Source organism: Malus sylvestris, chromosome 3 (assembly GCF_916048215.2).
Source record: "Malus sylvestris chromosome 3, drMalSylv7.2, whole genome shotgun sequence".
NCBI lineage: Eukaryota > Viridiplantae > Streptophyta > Magnoliopsida > Rosales > Rosaceae > Malus > Malus sylvestris.
In genome coordinates, this window is record NC_062262.1 from 13,170,193 (window position 1) to 13,192,246 (window position 22,054).

At 37.3% G+C, this 22,054-nt stretch overlaps 1 protein-coding gene and 1 long non-coding RNA gene across 2 annotated transcripts; one reads left to right on the forward strand and one right to left on the reverse strand.

The window, feature by feature from the left end:
- Window positions 1-3,287: 3,287 nt before the first annotated feature.
- On the reverse strand, window positions 3,288-4,156 carry LOC126617338 (uncharacterized). Its single transcript, XR_007621335.1, has 2 exons — window positions 3,967-4,156; window positions 3,288-3,773 (listed from the first exon to the last, which is right to left on the reverse strand). It is a non-coding gene; the product is annotated as an uncharacterized LOC126617338 (long non-coding RNA).
- Window positions 4,157-18,353: 14,197 nt separating this feature from the next.
- LOC126614569 (UDP-D-apiose/UDP-D-xylose synthase 2-like) lies at window positions 18,354-21,219 on the forward strand. The gene is made up of 9 exons (XM_050282222.1): window positions 18,354-18,767; window positions 18,889-18,981; window positions 19,157-19,264; window positions 19,687-19,801; window positions 19,898-20,031; window positions 20,120-20,221; window positions 20,308-20,400; window positions 20,511-20,646; window positions 20,737-21,219. The coding sequence occupies exons 1-9, from the start codon at window positions 18,492-18,494 to the stop codon at window positions 20,847-20,849; spliced, it is 1,170 nt and encodes a 389-aa protein (XP_050138179.1). The 5' UTR covers window positions 18,354-18,491; the 3' UTR covers window positions 20,850-21,219.
- Window positions 21,220-22,054: the final 835 nt, after the last annotated feature.

The window sequence follows — 22,054 nt, forward strand, 5'->3', positions numbered from 1 at the left end:
TGGCGATATAGGTATTTCCAATTCATAGACAGTGTACCAGATAGGCTCTATGTTATGAGAATAATGTGTATGATCAGGATGAGGAGATGGCTTAGAAGCTAGATTATATGTACTTCGTATTCTTACGTTTTATTAACCCTAAGTATTTTCAGTATATTCTGGCTGAAGTCAAGACAAGTATTGTGTTCTCATATAGAAATTTATCTGGTTGTCTTTTTTTTTTTTTTAATTACTGTCTAAGTTCTATACATCCGAGAGTCCATGTCTTGCAGTTGTTTATTCTATTTGGAAGAAGAATTTAGTGGCTGGATAATTAGGGTTCGCGTCCAGCATCCAATGATTCTCCTGAAAACCATCTTTCAGATTTTATTTACTGCAAGTAAATCTCTCAGAAGCCTAATTCACCTAGAATGGTTCTGTTGACCCTAGAAACTACAAAGCCTACGTGGCGCGCAGGCCGAGTAATTAATGAGCTAACTACGTCCTTCGGTGAATGCGGGGCGTGCCAACTCGTCAGCCGAGCTCGGCCGAGGAGTAAATTTGTTGATGTTGCGTTGGGTCGCGCTACTGACTTCTGCGTCTTGCGATTGCGGCCGAGAAAGGAACACGTCTCGGCCTCTTGGGCTCTCGAACCTGAAGACAAGGTTACTATTCTTACGAAGTTCAATATCAGATTCGGCTTTCAATGTGCCGAATGTAATAACTGTAACACCTCACTTCGCCGAGAAGGCTGATGAGATGACCTCGACCAATAAGGATTTAGAAACCTTTCTCGACCGAGACTTGGATAGGTAATCAATCGTTCTCGCCGCAGTGCTGTTGATGCCAACGGAAGGTACTGCGAGACTGACTGACTCTACGGTGACAGAGCTATCTATGCCGACTTAAGATATCACCGGTTGCTTCCACAGTGCTGTTGATGCCAACGGAAGATGTGTCAGCGAAAAAGGAAAAAGAAAAATCACAAGTTGTGAGAGTTTGCGCAGGGCAATTTTGTATTGATTTTGTGGGGGCTTCTCCTGATGCACAGCGTCCCCTATTTATAGTACTGAACCTTGAGTCCGAGTTTAAATCCTACTCGGACTAGGTTTCCCTCTCCGGATCACCTCGACCAGTCCTACATCTACTAGGACTATGAACCTAGTCCTTAGCTAAGCTGGATTAGTTTCCTGGATATCCGATCCTGTCGAGACTCCCCATTGCACTAGGATTCGTCCTAACCGCCCTAGGTTTGGATGCCCACGTGTTGACCGATCCTTGGTCCTTTTGCCGCCCGGCCTCCTGGGCCGAGAGTGATCCTACCCTCGGCCCAAACTATTATTTTGGGCCCAAACAGGTTCCCAACAATGTATTCCGGTATTCAATCCTATATCATGTTAAAGTGTTGATGGAGAATGCCCTGCTTCGTCAACGAAGCCATACTGTGTAAAATCCAAGCTAGTTTATAACTATTTTGTTTTTTAGTTTTTTATTTTCAGTTATCAAACAAGTTTTTAGTTTTTAATTTTTAAATTTTGAAACAAAAATAAAAAACCAAAAGCAAAATGGTTTTAATAAAACCCCTAAAACCTGAAACCATTCTCTTCATTGTGTTATGATTATAACCGCTCTCTTCTCTGTGTTCTATGTGATTGTTTTGCTTTACCTCTCATGAGTTCTCTAACTTCTAAACTCACCAGCTTAATTCTGGCCTTTTGTATCATCAATCCATTAAATTGAGGTTGTTGGATGAATTAGTATTTTTTCCAGATGTTCCTATCAAGGTTATAAGAGGTGCTTGGCGTTAGTCGGGCGACGGACAAGAGTTTTGCGCCTAAACATCTAGGCGTGGCCTAGGCGATTCTTTTTAATTTTAATTAAATTTATTATATGATATGTAAGTAAATGTTTACTTATACTTAAAAAAAAAAACATAATGGTATGAGAATACATAAATGACATAGATTATATAGTATTAAAACATATTGAAAACACGAGGAACAAGTATATAATGAGTTGCAACCTAGGTATGTGCTTAGGGGTGAGTAAGCAGACCGCCTAGGCAGTTGCTTGCATACTTTCTTAATTTTCAAACACCTAGGGATTAATCAGGATAGTAGCCAACCGCTTAACGCCTAGGCAGAGCCTAAGTGAAGCTAGGCAGGAATTTTTAGAATAGTGATTACTGTTGATGCACAAAACCGGAGGTCTTGGAACAACGTAAATCCGACCATGAATCTGCAAGTAATGTAAATAACATAAGATGTATCGTGGTTCACCCCAAGGTTTGGGCTACGTCCACACTGATTATGTATTTCTGAGAGTATTGAGGATGAGAGAGTTTCTGAGGGTGAGAGGCCTAGGGATTGGCCTAAGAGTTGGCCTCCTCTTATTGTAAGGGTGAGGGGTCCTTTTATAGAATAAGGACTCCTCACTTATTACATATTTGCCCATTCCTTTATCATATAATTACATTTAAGTCCCCTGAGTATTTATACGAGGTCTAAATACGAGGCCCTAAATATGGTATAAACAGTAGTCCCCCAAGTCTTCAGTCAAGAGAGTCTTTTGGCTGGAGACTTGAAATTCAGTCCATGTGTGGGCCGAAGTAACTAGATGGCGTCTAGTGCTAACACTCGACATGAGGCGGTGCCTAATCTGAAATGATGCTCAACTAGAAGTAGCACACGCTGCGGGGCTGCGAGGCTCGTGGCTTATGTTGCCTTGGTTGGCTCGGCTTGTGGCATTTGACGGTGAGGGAGTCCTTTTTATAGAATAAGGGCTCGCTCCTCAATACATGAATGATGGGCTAGAGTTGATGCTCGCGGCGAGGCGGTTGCTCAGTAGGCGGCGATGCTCTCTAATGGTGGTGAGTGAGTCCCTTTTATAGAATAAGGGTTCGCTCCTCAATACATAAGTGATGAGTTAGGAGTGATGCTCACAGCGAGGCGGTTGCTCAGCTGGCGGTGTTGCTCTCTAATGAAGGTGAGGGAGTCCCTTTTATAAAATAAGGGCTCGCTCCTCAGTACATGAATAATGGGTGCTATCTAATGAAAGTGAGGGAGTCCTTTTTATAGAATAAGGGCTCGCTTCTTAATACATAAATAATGGGCTAAGTCCCCCAAGTATTTTTCACCTATAAAGCTTCAACACCGAAGCTTCACCTATCAAGCTTCAACCCCAATGCTTCACCTACAATACAAAATTTCAACACCAAAACATATAAAAGCTTCGCACACTCTTCATCCAGATAGTGCGAAGCTAATTCAAGTTTTGTATCCTAAAAATAGCTTCAACTAGTCACGCTATATACCTAAGCAAAAATCTATAGTCAATAAACCTTACATATTAAACTATTTCCCAAACACAAAACCTTGTGACAAATAAACAAATTTTGTTCACAAAACCAAGATTCCCTTGAACCTGTACAAAAACATGGGTCAACGCAAACATTTGTTTTGTTCTACACCCACAACATCCCTGTCATAAACAAACAAGCAATTATGTATATGTTTCCAAACATATTATAATAAATCAAACACCAAGCCAAAATCCCAAGTTTAACTAGAAATCCAACCCAAGCAACCTCTTTCCCTCTCTTCCTCTTCCGCCTCCTTTCAGCTATCAAATTTCTGCAACCTTTGCTCTTCTCCAGTGGAGCTGAATTTTGGACACCCTATAGTTCTTGAGCAGATGAACAACTTTCAAGAAGGAATCGTTTCTGTTTGAGCGACGGAAATTAAAGTGTTGAGGCTCCAAACACGACAGTCGGATTCCCGCAAATTTAAAAGCTGCTGTGATGTTTCGAAGATCTGGAAATATTTAACCGTTAGTTCATTCTGAATTTTTGATATGTCATGAAAGAGATGATAAGGAACAACTTCGATGAAGAAAGTATGTTTATCTGAACAAGAGAAAATGGAGTTTCGAAGCTCACAACAAGTCTGACAGGTTGACAGAAAAATGATGAACAGTTACTCATCATACCTGAATTTCTGGATTTGTACTGCTCCGATGGATCTCAAATTTGGATATGTTGTAGCTGACAAGGTGAGGCACAACTTCGATGAAGAAAGTATGTTGAGCTGAACAAGAAAAAATGGAGTTTCGAAGCTCACAACAAGTCTGACGGGTTAACAGAAAATTGATGAACAGTTACTCATCATACCGGAATTTCTGAAGTTGTACTACTCCGATGGATCTCAAATTTGGATATGTTGTAGTTCACAAGATAAGGAACAACTTTCATGAACAAGACTTTGCGATCTGAGCTATAGAGAATGGTGTTATATTGCATCCACTCAGGCTGATTAGTGGAAACGAAAAGCAATTCCACCAAAGAAAAGATGAAAAAGAAGAATAACACAAAAAAGGGAGCTGGGTAGGACACAGGTACTCATCAAAAAGAGAGAAAAGCTACTACTTGCACTTGATCTTGTCTAGTCAATAGCATGCAGCATCAAACACACAAAAGTTGGAAATATTTTTAGATAAGGCATATACGAATGTGTGACATCGAAACAAGGATTCGTTACTTTGACAAATTAGTAACAAGCAAGACACCTCATTCGGCAACTCTCCTCGCCTGAAGACTTGGGGGACTCCCACCATATGCTACTGCACCTTGATACTCGGAAGTCTCACAACCACTCAGTGACTTGGATTTTTCAAGTCTCCAACCGAGAAGTTTTCCTCACTCGAGAAATTAAGGGAACACTACCTCAAACTACATGCTTCACTCACAAAGCTTCAACAATACAAGTTTCAACAAAAGAAAAAATTCAAAGAACTTTCTGAAGAAGGCTTTGGTGTATTTAACGCAATACGTTGAAATGAAGCAAAGCTTATTTATTAATATTTCCGATAAGCCACAAATATGTACATATACATGAGTCAAAATAAACAAACAAAAGGGAGCCTTCACAAAGGTTGCTTAGGGGAAGTCTCAGCAGTCGGTAGAGCCCCAGAAAGAGAAAGCACCGGAGGGTGGTTATCCGGAGCCTCAGTACTGGACAGAACCCCAGAAGGAGGAGGCATTAGAGGTTGATCATTTGGAGCTTCATTATGTGGTACAGCCCGAGAAGACGAAGGCAATAAATGCCTTTGGAACAAACCCACAAACCTTTTATGATCAAGTAAAGCCTGACCATCAGATTCCTACATCTGGTCAAGTTTCCTCTTCATGTTTGTAGCATAGTCATGCGCGAGCCTATGCAACTGTTTATTCTCATGCTTGAGCCCTCTAATCTCCTGTTTGAGACTTATCACTTCAGCAGCCAATGATTCAACTTGGCGGGTTCTAGCAAATAGGCATTGGGCCATATTAGACATAGAAGCTGCACACTGAATATTAAGAGCCAGAGAATCCTTAACAGCCAACTCATCAGACCGTTTGGAAAGTAGTCTGTTATCTCTGGGAGTGAGAAGGTTCCTGGCCACCACTGCAGCGGTCATATCATTCTTCATCACAGAATCCCCAACGGTAAGAGGACCAGTAGAGGATATGAAGGATGGGTGCCATATGTTGTCTGGAGAAGGCGTGGCTGCCTCTTCTCCAAGGTTCAAGTCAAAGCGACGGTCGGAGGGGCCAGACATTTTCAAAGGTGTTGAAGAGAGAAGAGGTCAGACAAATCAAGATCTTAGAAGTGTAAGAAGTGAGCTTCTACTGGTGGAGATTCAAGTGTGCTGTGGAACTTAATGCCAGCATCTATAAAAATCTGCACTCGACGGAGCTTCAGAAATCGAAGAGGCGTTTGCTTTCTCAAAAGCTGGGCTGCTCAGAGACCACGAGGGCTGATCTCAAAAATCGAAGATGCACTTCCTTTCTTAAAAGTTGGGCTACTCAGAGACCACGAGGGCCGATCTCAGAAATCGAAGAAGCATTTGCTTTTTCAGCCTCGTCAGCACCTGTCACATGCACACTCAACTTTGCGGAAATTACGGGCAATCTGTCGAAGATTTCTGGTGAAGTAGAAAGCACGCGAATCTTGCTGTTCAATCACCACTCTCCACACGCACCATCAACTCCTCGGGTACCACATATAACTTTGCCAAAGATCTCTGACAAAGTTTAGGCGCGAGAATTTCAAAGTTCCAGCTACCCTACTATTACCCACAAGGGTAAAGGAACATCACCATTGCTTGACAACTGGAAAGTCCCTATGTGTGTCGACCTCCATGTTCCGTGGCAAGACAGACTGGCAAGAACGTCCAACCTTTACTCACATTTGAGAAAAGACTCCTAATATAATTACTTTCTTAAAAGCTGAAGCGGCGTCGCTTTCCGAATCTCGAGAGCCAGATCCCCGACGGGATTGCTTGTTCGAAAACCGAAGAGGCACAGCTCTCAGAACTTCGAGAGCCAGATTTCCTTAGATAAAACTTGTCTGTAATCTTCACACGCAACATCAGCTTTCCAGATACCACATACCACTTTTTCAAAGTGCTCTGACAAAGTTAAAACACGTGAAGCTGACAGCTCCCACTACATTGCTATGACCAAGAAGGGTAAAGGAATAGCATTACTACTTGCTATTGGGAAATCCCTATATACGTCGACCTCCCTCCTCCACGAACATGCAAACCTGCAAAAATGCTTAACCCTTTCTCGCATTCGAGAAGGCACCCTCAACATAACCTCTCGAAATACTCAGCTTTATTTCCCCCCGATAATACCTCAGCAAATAAGCCATGCCAAGAACAAGAGTATCTCATATCATCAGGGTCGAAAGCAAGAGTATCCCATATCATGCTTTCTCCCTGTCCTTATCTTTGTCCTTGTCCATACCTGCAGGACAAGGAGAAAGAGAGCAGTCAGTCGGAACCTGAAATCAAACCTCTAATATGGAACTGACTGCCTGAGACCTTTGTCTGGTTGCTTACTTAGCATTGCTCTCGAGTACTCCTCCTCAACTGCTGTCAAGGTCATGAATTCCACCGGCAAATACCTCATGACAGTTGATCAGATATTGGCTCTTTACATTGAAGCTGCCAAGCGTGGATGAGTCACTATGAAGGAATGTTCTGAAGGACCATTTAAATGCAAAGGTTGCACACCACTTATGCCATGCAAAAGATTGAAGCAGAAGGTTCAACGGTGAGCTGAAACAGATCACTATAGCACAACACCTTTCCATACCACATTCACTATTCTGTCAACAACAAAAGTATCCCATATCATCAAGGTCGAATGTACTCTAGATTTGATGGACTTGTTTTGACCCTCAAATAATGCGACACGTGTCGACATCAGAAGCTAACCACAGCGCAACATGTGTCAACATCAGAAGCCAATCACAACACGACACATGTCAATGTTAGAACAAAACTAGAAACTCTCTTCTATAAATAGGGATCATTCTCCCACAATAATCTCTAATGTCATTTTGTACTAAACTATTCACTAGAACTCACAAAATGAGAGCTTGAACCTATGTATTTGTGTAAACCCTTCACAATTAATGAGAACTCCTCTACTCCGTGGACGTAGCCAATCTGGGTGAACCACGTATATCTTGTGTTTGCTTCTTTGTTTCTATTCATTTACATACTTATCCTCACTAGTGACCGAAGCAACCAAGCGAAGGTCACAAAACCTGACACTTGCTGTTGTACGAAAGTCCTCGCTGATTTTGTGCATAAACAATTACTATCAGTCTTAATTATCGTAATTATTATCTTGGAGTCAATTCAGCCGAGGATTAACCAAGATGGGTTGAAGTATTCCATATGGTATAAAAGATGTGACAATGTCTATATTATCTCCATATTATTCTCATCCCCTGTATTATGATTAGCACGTAATGGTCTCCAGGTAATAATGGGATAATATGCTAGTAGCATGAGTTTATTGTACGGAGGTTTTTGGGGAGTCTCTGGTTCTTTGATTTTTAAGAAGATGTGGCGATATAGGTATTTCCAATTCATAGACAGTGTGCCAGATAGGCTTTATTTCCAATTCGTAACTGTACCACACAAAAGATGCAGGTAAAGAGAGAGAAGGATATTGGTATTATTGCTTTCACTCTTGAGTTTGTGTGTTGTTAGATCATACACTGCATGCTCTTGATATAGAGACATTTACGTGCGGAAGTCTATAAGGAAAATTAATACATGTTGAATACCATGCCATACAACAACAACAAAAATCTAACAATACTACTATTTTTAGTCCTTCTTACTTTTCATTTTTGGTTAAACCATGTGGGCATTCAAATCCCACAACAAGTAGCTAATTGAGTGATTTACTTTGTCCCGAGAATCAAAACGTTCATTTTCACATTTGCATGAAATACAACATGATATTGTAGAATTTTCTCATCTTTAGAGACATTTATGTATATATATGTATGTATGTATATGTGCATGTACGTGTGTGGGTGATTTCATTTATTTGATATATATGTGATCTCTAACTCAATGACCTTCAATTTGATTAGTTTTTAGCTGAGGCAATCTCTAAAAGACAATTGAGAAACGAAGAGTTTCGATTAAAACAATAGTACAACGTATTCGTTAATCACAATTGAGTGAATGAGAAGGTGCAATATCGGGAGAGAATCAGTTCTGGGTGAGCACAATTATAACCCATCTGACCCAAAAACACACATATTCGAAACTTGCTGAGGCAGACTTGAGACCAAAAAGAAAAATATAATAAAATACAAAAATGAAAAATTCCTAAGACAGACCACGGAAATACGGAGTACATGAGACCACATAATCATTTCCCAAAACGCCGCGTAGATGAAGGGAAAGCTGCCAAATCCCCGACATCCACACTATTACGCGCGCTGCCCATGCATGCACCGACGGAGAAGAATCGTGTTAATCGGACGCGCTGGAAAACGCGTGGCGAATACCTTCTGTAGAATTGTCGTTGCCGAGTGGTTAATTACCAAATTAGTACAATATTTTGCTAATTTTAGTTTGCTCGAGTAATACTTTGCTAAGGTATTTTCCATTGATTTTACCATTGGAGGAATGGGTTACTATTTTATGATTTTGATCCACTTGACTTCTGGACAAATAACTTGGTTTCTAAGAATATATTTTAAACGTTTCATCCCACTATATGAGAAAGGCTTATATAGAACGGTTTCATTGTTACTGTAAGATCTGAATCCATATAAGTTTTTCACTTAGTATTTAATAGTAAAGCCTAAATGTTCGATTGCATAGTGAGGCATAAATTTTTAAAGAAGAAAAATAAATGAATAGCTAGACTCAATGGAATACTAATATTATTATAGTTTAATAGTGTTTATCTTCACTTTTGCTCAAATTATCAACTCCAAATATCATTATATTTCAAAAAATATTAATCGCGATATATGCGTAAGTTAGAGTTAGGCGAAAAGACATTTGATGTAATATTTTCACTCAATCAAACTGTATCTAGTACAAATCAACAAAATAAACACATTGAAACCTACAAACCAAATCGGAAAGAGATCCTCTCTGGATCTCTTCCACTAAAGCCCAAAGATCAGGTGATCCGAGCCCTTGAAATTTGATTCAACGACTAAAAAGAGAGGCCCCTTTTAAAAGTTATAATAATTTTAGTAGTTGGATCAAATTTCAAGGGCCCAAATCACTTGATCTGTGGGCTTTGGTGGAAGAGATTCGGACAAGATCTCTTTCCAACCAAATGAACATCTGTCTATGCACAACACACTCACTAAGACCATGTGTAATGGTGTGAGTTCAAGCTTAAAATTTTAATTGAGAAAATTTTAAGCTATAACTGTGAAATCCCGTCCTTAGATTTCACTGCTTAAAATTTCATATTTCGTATTCGTATTCGTAGTTTCGATGCTTTTGTATTTATGGTGTATAGTTTTTTTTCGATGAGTAAAAGTATGAAAATGCCCTTAATGAACTAAACGGAATTTTCACGAACGTATTTGATCCTTTCATGATTTTTTCCAGATTTCTTTACATTTTTGAATAGTATGTCTCGATACAAGCTCATAGGCGGAAACCGTTCATGAAACGGAGTTATAATGAATGAGATATAAACGAACAAAGACAACATTTGATTATTAATTTGGAAGGCTCCAGATTTGCTGGAACAGTGAGATGGTGCCATGTGTGGCCATGGAGGGAAAGGAGAGAGATGGATGGAGGAGAGAAAGAGGAAAGGAGAATTAGCTGACCCAATTCCCTCCCTTCAACCCATGACCCAACCCCATTCCCGCAAGGCAACCCCGACATTTTCTTGGCCGTTTTTTAGGCGAATCTAGTCAAAATCTTGCCTGGAAACAACTCACCAATGTCCCATCTTCCTTTTTCATCAAAAAACTGAGTCATTTTGGCTCTAATTTGGAAAGATCGAAGCCATCGGCTTCAAGAACACGACGGCGGCGATCTGCCTCTCCGGCAACCTTCACCATCGATAACCACCATCAAAAGACTTCTCTTGAGACCAGGAACAAGCCTAAACAAGTTTGGGGGCGGTGGAGTTACAGATTTGACGAATTGGAGAACACCTAATTATAGGGTTTCAAATGAATCGAGGTGGTTTTCAGGTGTTTCCCAGTCAAATTGGACTTCGGCCTAGGTATGAAAGTTCTTCCCCTTGTTGTGCTCTACATTCTTGTAAAATTTGGTAATTTTTTGAGTTAGATGAATTTTCCAGCGAGTCGGGACGACCGGCCGCCACATGAGGCGGCGTGTGGCCCGAGGACCCCCTTGACCCTTATAGGCTAAATTTGTTACCCTGATTCCATATGTGACATCTGATGGATGAAATTCCATTGTTTGAACATAGTTTCGTTAGGGTCCACCACTTGATCATTATAACCATCGATGATCCGACTGTTGGATCGTTCCGAAATTTTAGAATATTGTTCTAGAAGATTAATGAGACTTTTAGGAAGTTACAAATTGGAAATTTGTGGGAGGATGTTCCATATCGAATTATATAGGGTTGTGGACCCCACTATTGATTGAGAGTTGACTTTTGGTCCACCTGTTTCGAATCGTCTTAAATACAAAAATTAGCACTACTAGAGACTAAGTGAAGTCTAGTGGGCCTATATTGGTTGGTGAGTGACTTTAATTTATATGATATGGTTATTACTTTGATTTTTTATATTGTATCCTTTGTGGATATGACTTGGTTTTATAAATGTGCTTTCTATTAAAACATGATTTTTAATAATTAGCCATCGATCCATTAATATGAAATGTGGTTTGACTTGTGCATTGGGATTTGGGAATATTTGTAAAATGTGATTTGAAATGCATGTTGGATTGTTTGTTAAATGTGAGGGCTAGCAGTGGACTATTAACCCATTGTCATGGGGATTCGTTGCTTCGATATCGTATCATTTCTGGCTTCGTTGATCCGTTCTAAATTAGTACTTGCGCTTGTTTCAAGCCTTCGTGAATTAAATAACTTGATTCATGTCTTGTTTCTTCAAGCTGTTGTTATGTTTCTTGGACTTCCGCTTGGTTTCGTTGAGTGGTCTGGTTCCCTGCTCCGTTTGGATTCCGTTGAGTGGTCCGAAATCCCTCGTGCTTCACGATTCTATTGAGTGGTCCAGAATCGTATCCTGCTTTGGATTTCGTTGAATGGTCCGATATCCATTATACTTCGCGATTCCGTTGAGTGGTCCGAAATTGTATCCACTCGTATTCCGTTAAGATGTTTGAAATCCTTTTTACTTCGCGATTCCGCTGAGTGGTCCGAAATCGTATCCTAGTTTGGATTCCGTTGAGTGGTCCAAAATCCTGCTTGGTATTTTGGTTCCGTTGAGTGGCCCAGAACTAGATGTTGTTGGATTTCGTTAAGTGGTTTGAAATCACATTCTTTAGAGATATAGGCTTCGGCCGAACTGTGTCGCTCTAGCCTTGCATTTTGGTGTATTGTATAAGTTATAAATTTATGTGATTGTGGAATGTTGTTGGAAAGCATATGTGTATGTGTCAATGGCATACTTGTGTGAATGGAAAGATGACAACTATTGTTTGGCTTATGGTTGATGTGTAGTGTGGTACTCTATGTTTTCTGCTAGGAAGTGTTTTACGAAAAGTTCATAGTCTAATAAATGGTGAACTACGAATGGTTTAATCTCGTCTAAGGGTATGTAGGCAATTTAACAATAGGGTTAGATGCAACCATAAAGTATACGAAAATTACTATGCAATCCAAATCTTGAGTTGTACTTTGTCCATATCCCGAAGGCGAGGTATGTTAGATATACGAGTACTTAATGACGTCACATGTCGATCCGGAACATATGTCGGAATCGAGGTGTGACAATAACTCAGAAACAATTTTTTTTCTCCAATGGTTATCGCTTAAAATTCAAGGCCCGAATTATTAAAAAATAATTTTAGCCTAATTTTTTTTGGTGATTTTTTTTAAAAAAAAAAAATTCATACTTGATAACAGTTGTTCAATTTAATGTAATTAAAAAATAAAATAAATTTTGAATCATAAACTGTTGGATCAATCAACGGCTCAATCATGCCAACTATTCGATCAACCAAAGAGTCGTTGGGCTCGGAAGTAGTGGCCGACAAAGCTATTAGTCACAAAGACCCAATGCTACAGCTTTGTCACATGGGTTGCGTTTGGCCCGTCAGTATGTTGTGGTTGCAAACTTTCAAGCAAGTGTATGTGCAAGGGCGGGCCTAGCCTTTAAGTCAAGCTTAAATCCTGGGTGGAATCAAGTCCTATTTTTTTTCCCTTCCCATGGCTTATTAAGGCCTAATAATTAGAAATGCTTTTGGGGGGTTTAAAGCTTAAATTTTAAGCTTTAACCCAACCATTGTATTTGGTCTTGAAGACATATCTAAGAATTCAAATATTTAAGTCAACAAATGTGAAAGTTGAGGAGTACGTGTGACGATATCTGGTTCTTCAATCCTTATTCTCTCTGCAATTTCTGCTTCATAATCTTCAAGAAACTTGAAAAGAAAAGCAACTTCCGAAGTGCACAGAAACTGTTTGATCAATTGCTTACTGAGATGTCTTCCAATTTCTTCAAATTCTGCAATAATGGTGATTGCTTCTCAACTTTAGATCGTACAATCTCCGATTACAAGTCCAATTCCTGGAATTTCTACATATGTGACGGTGAAACTCAATGATTCCAACTATCTCACATGAAGTTTTTAGATAAATCTTCTTCTTGAAGGTCATGGCATTTTAGGGTTTGTTGATGTTACAAGAAAATGCCCAGAAAGATTTGGTGATGATTCAGATGTTGAAGGCATTAAGAATGATCACCATCAGGTATGGAAAATGCATGACCACTCCCTGATGCAACTTATTTACATTGCCTCCTACAACCATCTCGTGAGTCGTGTGCCATTGGTAATGAGAACGGGCAATTTTTATTATTTTCATTGTAATAATGAAATAATGCAATGATAGTGTGAAATGAGGACAATAGCTAAAGGATGTGTACAAGAAAGACATAATTCATTCATAATGAAGTTTATAGTTTACTCTAAAAATAAGGTTACCTACGATTGTGTATCGAACTCATATATCATTTTCAACCAAATGAGACAACTACCACTACATCGAATGCTAGTCCGTTTATAGATTTTATACTTGACAGTGAAAAAAGATATACAATAAAAAATGAGAATTGTTATTAACATTCTAAAAATCTCATTTTACACTCTAAACTTTCTATAATTAGAAAGAAAAATACACTTGTGAGAAGTGTAGAATGAGATTTTTGAAGTGCTAATAACAATTCCTAAAAAAATGTAGCATATTCAAATTTGGGGAATACTACCATCTCATTTGGGTTTTGTTTCTCATTATATCTTATCGACTCTTCCTCCCATTTTGTAATGTTACATCGTAATCTAGTTTTTTTATTTTCTAAGTTAGCCTTTAAATATCATCCATACAAAAAAAAAATCAAAATTATTTAATTATCTAACAGTTATCTAATACAGAAAAGAACGTGAGCGTGGAAAATTGAGATTGCAAAATGAAAGGTGGTAAAGGGATTGAGAGATTGTGTGGTGGGGTCAGATTGAGAGCGTAGTGAAGCGCGTGCGAAATTAAAAGAGTGAGCAAGTGGTTTCCTATAATTGAAACCCTAATACGACCCAATGTGAGCATGGAAGAGAGACAGCTCACTGGAAACCCAACTTGTAAAATCACTTTCCCTACTACTAAACTCTAAGCCAAAAATAATAACTCGTCAAAGAAAAATATTATATTTTTAAGCGTGAAATGTTAATTTAGTTTCTAAATTATCAGTTCAATAAAATTAAGTTTTTAAATTATTTTATTTTTCAGAAAAAATCAGTCATTGAGTTATAAAAATATGTCAATTACATCTCTAATTTTATATTCAAAGCTACTATAATCAATTTTTCGTCAATTTAAGTCACGTTACTTGCATGTGATACAAATTAGATAATATATTACTAGTTTTATAGTAAAGAAATAGTGTATGAAGTTAAAATTAGAGGGTAAATTGGTAGTTTTTCATTTCATAAGAAATAGTGTAAGTTAACTTCGGAGAGTACATTAGACGTTAGATTCACAACCTATATGAAATATTAATGGCTTATAGGCGAGAAATTATGGTATTATACTCTAAAGTGTGTTAAGCAACTTAAGTTGACGAAAAATTGGATAAAATAACTTTGAATATAAGAGTAGGGATGAAATTAGCAATTTTTAATGAATTTAGGGACTTATTTTACCGAAAAAATAAAGAAAGACTAATGAAAAGGACTTGAAAACTTTAAGTTTTAATCAAAATAACAAAAAAGTATTGTAAGTGAATAGTACCATGAGTGACTTTTTAGAGTAAAAATATCATTTTCGTTAAACTCAATGATTCCAACTATCTCACATGAAGTTTTTAGATAAATCTTCTTCTTGAAGGTCATGGCATTTTAGGGTTTGTTGATGGTACAAAAAATGCCCAGAAAGATTTGGTGATGATTCAGATGTTGAAGGCATTAAGAATGATCACCATCAGGTATGGAAAATGCATGACCACTCCCTGATGCAACTTATTTACATTGCCTCCTACAACCATCTCGTGAGTCGTGTGCCATTGGTAATGAGAACGGGCAATTTTTATTATTTTCATCGTACGATGAAATAATGCAATGATGTGAAATGAGGACAATAGCTAAAGGATGTGTACAAGAAAGACATAATTCATTCATAATGAAGTTTATAGTTTACTCTAAAAATAAGGTTACCTACGATTGTGTATCGAACTCATATATCATTTTCAACCAAATGAGACAACTACCACTACATCGAATGCTAGTCCGTTTATAGATTTTATACTTGAGAGTGAAAAAAGATATACAATAAAAAATGGGAATTGTTATTAACATTCTAAAAATCTCATTTTACACTCTAAACTTTTATAATTAGAAAGAAAAATACACTTGTGAGAAGTGTAGAATGAGATTTTTGAAGTGCTAATAATAATTCCTAAAAAAATATAGCATATTCAAATTTGGGGAATACTACCATCTCATTTGGGTTTTGTTTCTCATTATATCTTATCGACTCTTCTTCCCATTTTGTAATGTTACATCGTAATCTAGTTTTTTTATTTTCTAAGTTAGCCTTTAAATATCATCCATACAAAAAAAAAATCAAAATTATTTAATTATCTAACAGTTATCCAATACAGAAAAGAACGTGAGCGTGGAAAATTGAGATTGCAAAATGAAAGGTGGTAAAGGGATTGAGAGATTGTGTGGTGGGGTCAGATTGAGAGCGTAGTGAAGCGCGTGCGAAATTAAAAGAGTGAGCAAGTGGTTTCCTATAATTGAAACCCTAATACGACCCAATGTGAGCATTGAAGAGAGACAGCTCACTGGAAACCCAACTTGTAAAATCACTTTCCCTACTACTAAACTCTAAGCCAAAAATAATAACTCGTCAAAGAAAAATATTATATTTTTAAGCGTGAAATGTTAATTTAGTTTCTAAATTATCAGTTCAATAAAATTAAGTTTTTAAATTATTTTATTTTTCAGAAAAATCAGTCATTGAGTTATAAAAATATATCAATTATATCCCTAATTTTATATTCAAAGCTACTATATTCAATTTTTCGTCAATTTAAGTCACGTTACTTGCATGTGATACACATTAGATAATATATTGCTAGTTTTATGGTAAAGAAATAGTGTATGAAGTTAAAATTAGAGGGTAAATTGATAGTTTTTCATTTCATAAGAAATAGTATAAGTTAACTTCGGAGAGTAAATTAGACGTTAGATTCACAACCTATATGAAATATTAATGGCTTATAGGCGAGAAATTATGGTATTATACTCTAAAGTGTGTTAAGCAACTTAAGTTGACAAAAAATTGGATAAAATAACTTTGAATATAATAGTAGGGATGAAATTAGCAATTTTTAATGAATTTAGAGACTTATTTTACCGAAAAAATAAAGGAAAACTAATAAAAAGGGCTTGAAAACTTTAATTTTTAATCAAAATGACAAAAAAGTATTGTAAGTGAATAGTACCAGGAGTGACTTTTTAGAGTAAAAATATCATTTTCGTTAAACGTGAACAGTAACGAGAGTGTTTCGTTAAAACTCTCAAAAAATAATTCAAGGATCTAATTTCACTGAAGTGATAGTTGAGGGACTATATCACACTTCATCCTATTTTTATATACAAAATTTAATGGTTAATGTTTTTATACTATTCTTTTTTTTATTTTTTTTCATCTGATAAATTTTGTTAGATTAGTCATCAACGGAGTTTAAACCCATGCTGTCATGTAAGAGCTCAACACATTTTCACTACTATAGTAAAAGACCACTTGCAATATTTTTATACTACTCAGTTTTACGTATTATAAAAAAAATTGGATAATTTGATTTGTGAAAGCAACTTATTTATTTAATGATGGGGTGTATAAGTACTTTTGCTTTAACAATAACAACTTAACGAACCCCAATAATTTGGTTGACAATCTTGCTTGCTCTACATCTCAAACTCTCATATGGGTCTTTGAATATCGAAATGGATGCACTCAATTATTCTAAAGGAAAACTAACGAAAAGTTTAAAAAAATTTCTCTTTTAATGAAAAGCTTTTTTTAAAGGTAAGTGAATAGTGACAGTTAAAGGTATAAAATGTGGTTTTTCGTTAAAAGTAAACAGTACTAGAAGTATTTTGTTAAAACTCCCTTATTCCAAAGCTCAAATATTTAGTGAATAATGCCAAATCACGTGATCTATAAAAGTATAAAAGTTTTCAAAAATAAATTGCTTAGTTTACAGGTGTGTTTAGGAGAATGGTTAAGAATTCCAAAGTCGCTTTCATTTAACCAAAAACGCTTTTATATACAACATTTTGGTCAAGCATTTTGATTGTTTCTTTGTTAATGCAATTATTGGATTAATCAAAGGGTTATAGTATGTAGCTAGGGTGGAGGAAGTGGAGCGATCACACACGATCCCAACATTTTCAATTGACTTATGAAATTTAAATTTTTTAACTTTGCCACACAAAAAAAAATGACAAATATAGATTAAGGAACAAATAAACATAACTCTTAATTTGTTAAATCTGAGAATTGATGATGAATTTAGTTATAAAATGTGAGATGACCCCATTTTTAATTTTCATACTAAGCTCTGAAAATCTTATCCATGTAATATCCTTTGTAACAAAAAAAAAATAAAATCATAATATAGCTAATACCACTACGGTCTAATGAGATTTATGTGTTGTCTCGTATGTGAGAAATGTTATGTTTGATTTTTATGGTCACAAATTTGATATTTAATTATAACTAATTAATTGTATGACTTAACTGAAATCTCTATAATCCCAAAATCCGTGTGTAACTAAAAATAATAATGTATCATGGATGCTACTATATATATATATATATATATATATAATCTAAAATTCAAAAAGATAATTTATCATCATAAATAAAAGTTTGAAATGATAAAAAATTGGATGATTATTTGAAAATGAAAGAGAATATATTTGTGCCCCGTCTTCAATGAGCGAGTAGCAAATCACCTTGTGAAGTCAAGAGAAAGAATGTATTTGTATTAAACATTATTGATTGCAATTAAATAACCAAACCCTGCATGATTGCCATGAGGCATAACCAAAATCCAGCTCTAAGTCCCCTGGCAATTTCCAAAACTTGTCAAAAAGTACCATTCCTTCTTTTATTCATCCAACAACCATCACCACGAAGCATATGATATCAAGAGATCCAATCCCCTGTTACCCACCCCACATCCTCATCCCAGCACCCGCAGAAGTGGCCCAATCACAGAGCGAGTAAGCCTCTGAGAGTGTAAAGAGGAGTGTAGATCACTTCTCCTTCCCTCCCTCCCAATCCCATTTCCCACTCCCTTTAAATACGTTCTGACCTCTCATTTTCTTCTTCCACATTCCCCTTCTTCTCTTCTTCTTCTCCAACCACAGGACACTCCCTCTCTCCTCCGCCCACCATCCAATTTTATCACCCCACCGACAAACCCCACGGACCCAGAACGTCGTCGTAGGGAATGGCGTCGTCAGCGAGAGTAGATCTAGACGGCAACCCGATAAAGCCGATTACGATATGCATGATTGGAGCCGGAGGGTTCATTGGGTCCCACCTCTGCGAGAAGCTGATGTCGGAGACGCCGCACAAGGTCCTAGCTCTGGACGTCTACAATGACAAGATCAAGCATCTGCTCGAGCCCGAGAACGCGCACCCCTGGTCCGATCGCATCCAGTTCCACCGACTCAACATCAAGCAGGACTCGCGCCTCGAAGGGCTTATCAAAATGGCAGATCTGGTACAGCCCATTTCTTCAATTTTGTTTTTTCATGGCCATTTTTTGCTTAATTTGGGTATTTTCTTGATTTTCAATAATTGTCTTGCTTTTTGAATGGTTTGGATATTTGGGTTTCTTGCAGACGATTAACCTGGCGGCGATCTGTACTCCGGCGGACTACAACACCCGCCCGCTTGACACCATCTACAGCAACTTCATCGATGCTTTGCCGGTGGTGGGTTTTCAGCTGCTGCTTCTCGTTTCTTGTTTTTGGTTTTTGGGATGGTGAAATTTGATTGCGAAATTTGGGATTTTGGGTTGGTGGGGTGGGAATTGATTGAAGTTGATGTGAGATTTGATGTGGGTTTTTCTTAAATTTTGCTCTTTTTTTTGTGATTAATTTCTGTTAGGTGAAGTACTGTTCCGAAAACAACAAGCGGTTGATTCACTTTTCTACTTGTGAAGTGTATGGGAAAACCATTGGAAGCTATCTTCCTAAAGATAGCCCTCTTCGTCAGGTATCCCCTATCTTCCTTTCTTTTTAATTTTCTTTTATTTATTGTTTTGTTTGTTTTTGTTGGACACGATTCAGATCTATGCCTTTCTTGGTGTTTGTTTTATCGTAAAGTTCTTCAGCTGGATTATTTAAATGGTTTGATTGCGTAATTATAATATTGGGATCTACAATTGTGTGTCGGTCTTATTGCATTATCCCCATTTGCTTAAATGTGCAGTATGGGATCTAATACTAATTAGAGTATGTAAATTGTAGATCCAGAACATTATTTAACGGTTTTCTTCGGATATGAGGCATATCTATGTTTTCATTGTGTAATTTGATTTCTTCAGAATGAGTCACTGATCAATGCAATAAGGTGCATTGAAGTTTGTTGATTTTGTTAATGGAAAACTTTACTTCTTGCGTGCTATGTTTTCATAGGATCCTGCTTATTATGTGCTTAAAGAAGATGAATCCCCTTGCATTTTTGGATCTATTGAGAAGCAGAGATGGTCCTATGCATGTGCAAAGCAATTGATCGAGAGGCTGATCTATGGTTAGTCATCTCTTTGTTCTACTTTTATGTGGATGCTCATGAATTGGTATTTGTAATATAGGTTTCTGATTCTGAGTTAATTTTTCTTGTTTACAGCTGAGGGTGCGGAAAATGGTCTTGAATTTACCATTGTGAGACCCTTCAACTGGATTGGACCTAGGATGGATTTCATTCCTGGCATTGACGGCCCAAGTGAGGGTGTTCCAAGAGTTCTTGCATGCTTCAGTAATGTATGCCAGATAATAATTGAAGCATTCCCTATTTATTTGGTATTCCAATATTTGTGTTGTGATCGTGCTCTGCTTTCATCTGTTACAGAATCTTCTTCGCCGTGAGCCTCTCAAGCTCGTTGATGGCGGCCAATCTCAGAGAACTTTTGTCTACATAAGGGATGCTATTGAAGCTGTTATGTTGATGATCGTAAGTGAAAATAAAGATCTCTTTTGCTCAAATTAATATTTAGCATGCAAAAGTTGTCGCTCAGTAATGTCATCTGTTTTCCTCAGGAAAATCCTGCTAGGGCCAATGGTCACATCTTCAATGTAGGCAACCCTAACAATGAAGTTACTGTTAGGCAACTTGGTGAAATGATGACTGAGGTGAAGAATTGTCTTTGATACCATCTTCCTTTTAGTTAATTAAGTTGCAGTAGCTATATTACATTAAATTCATATGGATACAAGGATTGATGGTCCCCTATACGTTACAGGTTTATGCGAAAGTAAGTAGCGAACCAAAATTGGAGACACCCACCATTGATGTTAGCTCTCAAGAATTCTATGGAGTGGGATATGATGATAGTGACAAGAGAATTCCTGACATGACTATTATCAACAAGCAGCTTGGTACGTATCTTTCATTTACCTCATCTTTAATCTGATTAACCCGTGTGACTTAACGGCATTCTGACAACGTGATGGAACTATCTATGACAGGTTGGAATCCAAAGACCTCTCTGTGGGACTTGCTTGAATCAACCCTCACCTATCAGCATAGGACGTATGCCGAGGCTGTTAAGAAGGCCATTTCCCAATCATCTGCAAGCTAAATAAGAGTGCCGTTGTTTGGTGCGACGAATCAAGGATCCTTGCTCAGGTGTGCTGTTGTTTGGGCAGGTGTTGAAATTCTTTCGAAAGAAGTCTTCAGATGTACCTTAATGTCTGATTTGAATATATAGTACTTTTTTTTTTCATTTTCTTGTCTTACCGGTGTCGTTAGCGAAATAGTTCGTTGGGATTATGTCTGCAGAATATAATCTAGATTTCATTTAGGGGGAACTATATGAGGGGCCAAATATACAAGTCAAGTTGTTTCTGTTTTATTTTGTGCTAGGGTGTTGTATTAATTTTCGATAACCCTATCAGGATCTCTTGTTTTCTTCTTTAATTTGTTAATTTATTATTTATTTATTTCAAGCATTCTACTGCTTTTGTTCCTCATTCTCTTTTACGGCTAAAAATATGATAATTTTGACTTTTAAATTTCATTTATATCATAATAAATGTGTATGTAAACAAAGTAGTTTTGTTTGTATTTAAGTAATAATGAGCTGACATTTTTTTCAAATTAACGGAGATTTTTCACAGAATGATCAAAATGCTTGACGGTGGATAATTTCAAGGATTAAAGTAAAAAGTTATGATTGGCTAAAAAGCCTAACATCAATATGAGATGGAGTGTGCAAAAACCATCATGGCTTAAGACAAGCAGGTCCTATAGCCAAAGTAAACGTGTCATGTCCATGTGCCATTCAAAGGTTAACACAAGGGACCAAGGGTTACCTTCATGGTAAATCAATCCTCAGGTAAAACCAATTAACCTCCTGTTTGGTCCGGACGGAGACTGGTGTTAAATAGCGCAACCAATTCTAGTCGGATCAATCAAATGGCTCCTTATCATACTACATGATATTATATATATTGAAACACAAACATTATAACTTAAAATACACATATTAGAGAAGAGTTACTTACATGGAATGAGTATGTCGCTACGGTGGTATCATTGTCAATAATAATGTCATTCGGATAGAAACTTGAACATCATTATTATTGACATATAACGCCATTGTGTGCCCATAATCACGGGGATGAGCCTATGTTGGACGCTCAATCCTCGTCCAAGTTGCAGCGAGCTCACGCCAGCTACGAGACCAAAATCAAATTGGAAAATTGCTAGATAACTTCCAACTCAGTTTACCAAGCATCAGCCACCCACCCACATCAACTCTGTCTGTCTTGGTGACCAAAAGAC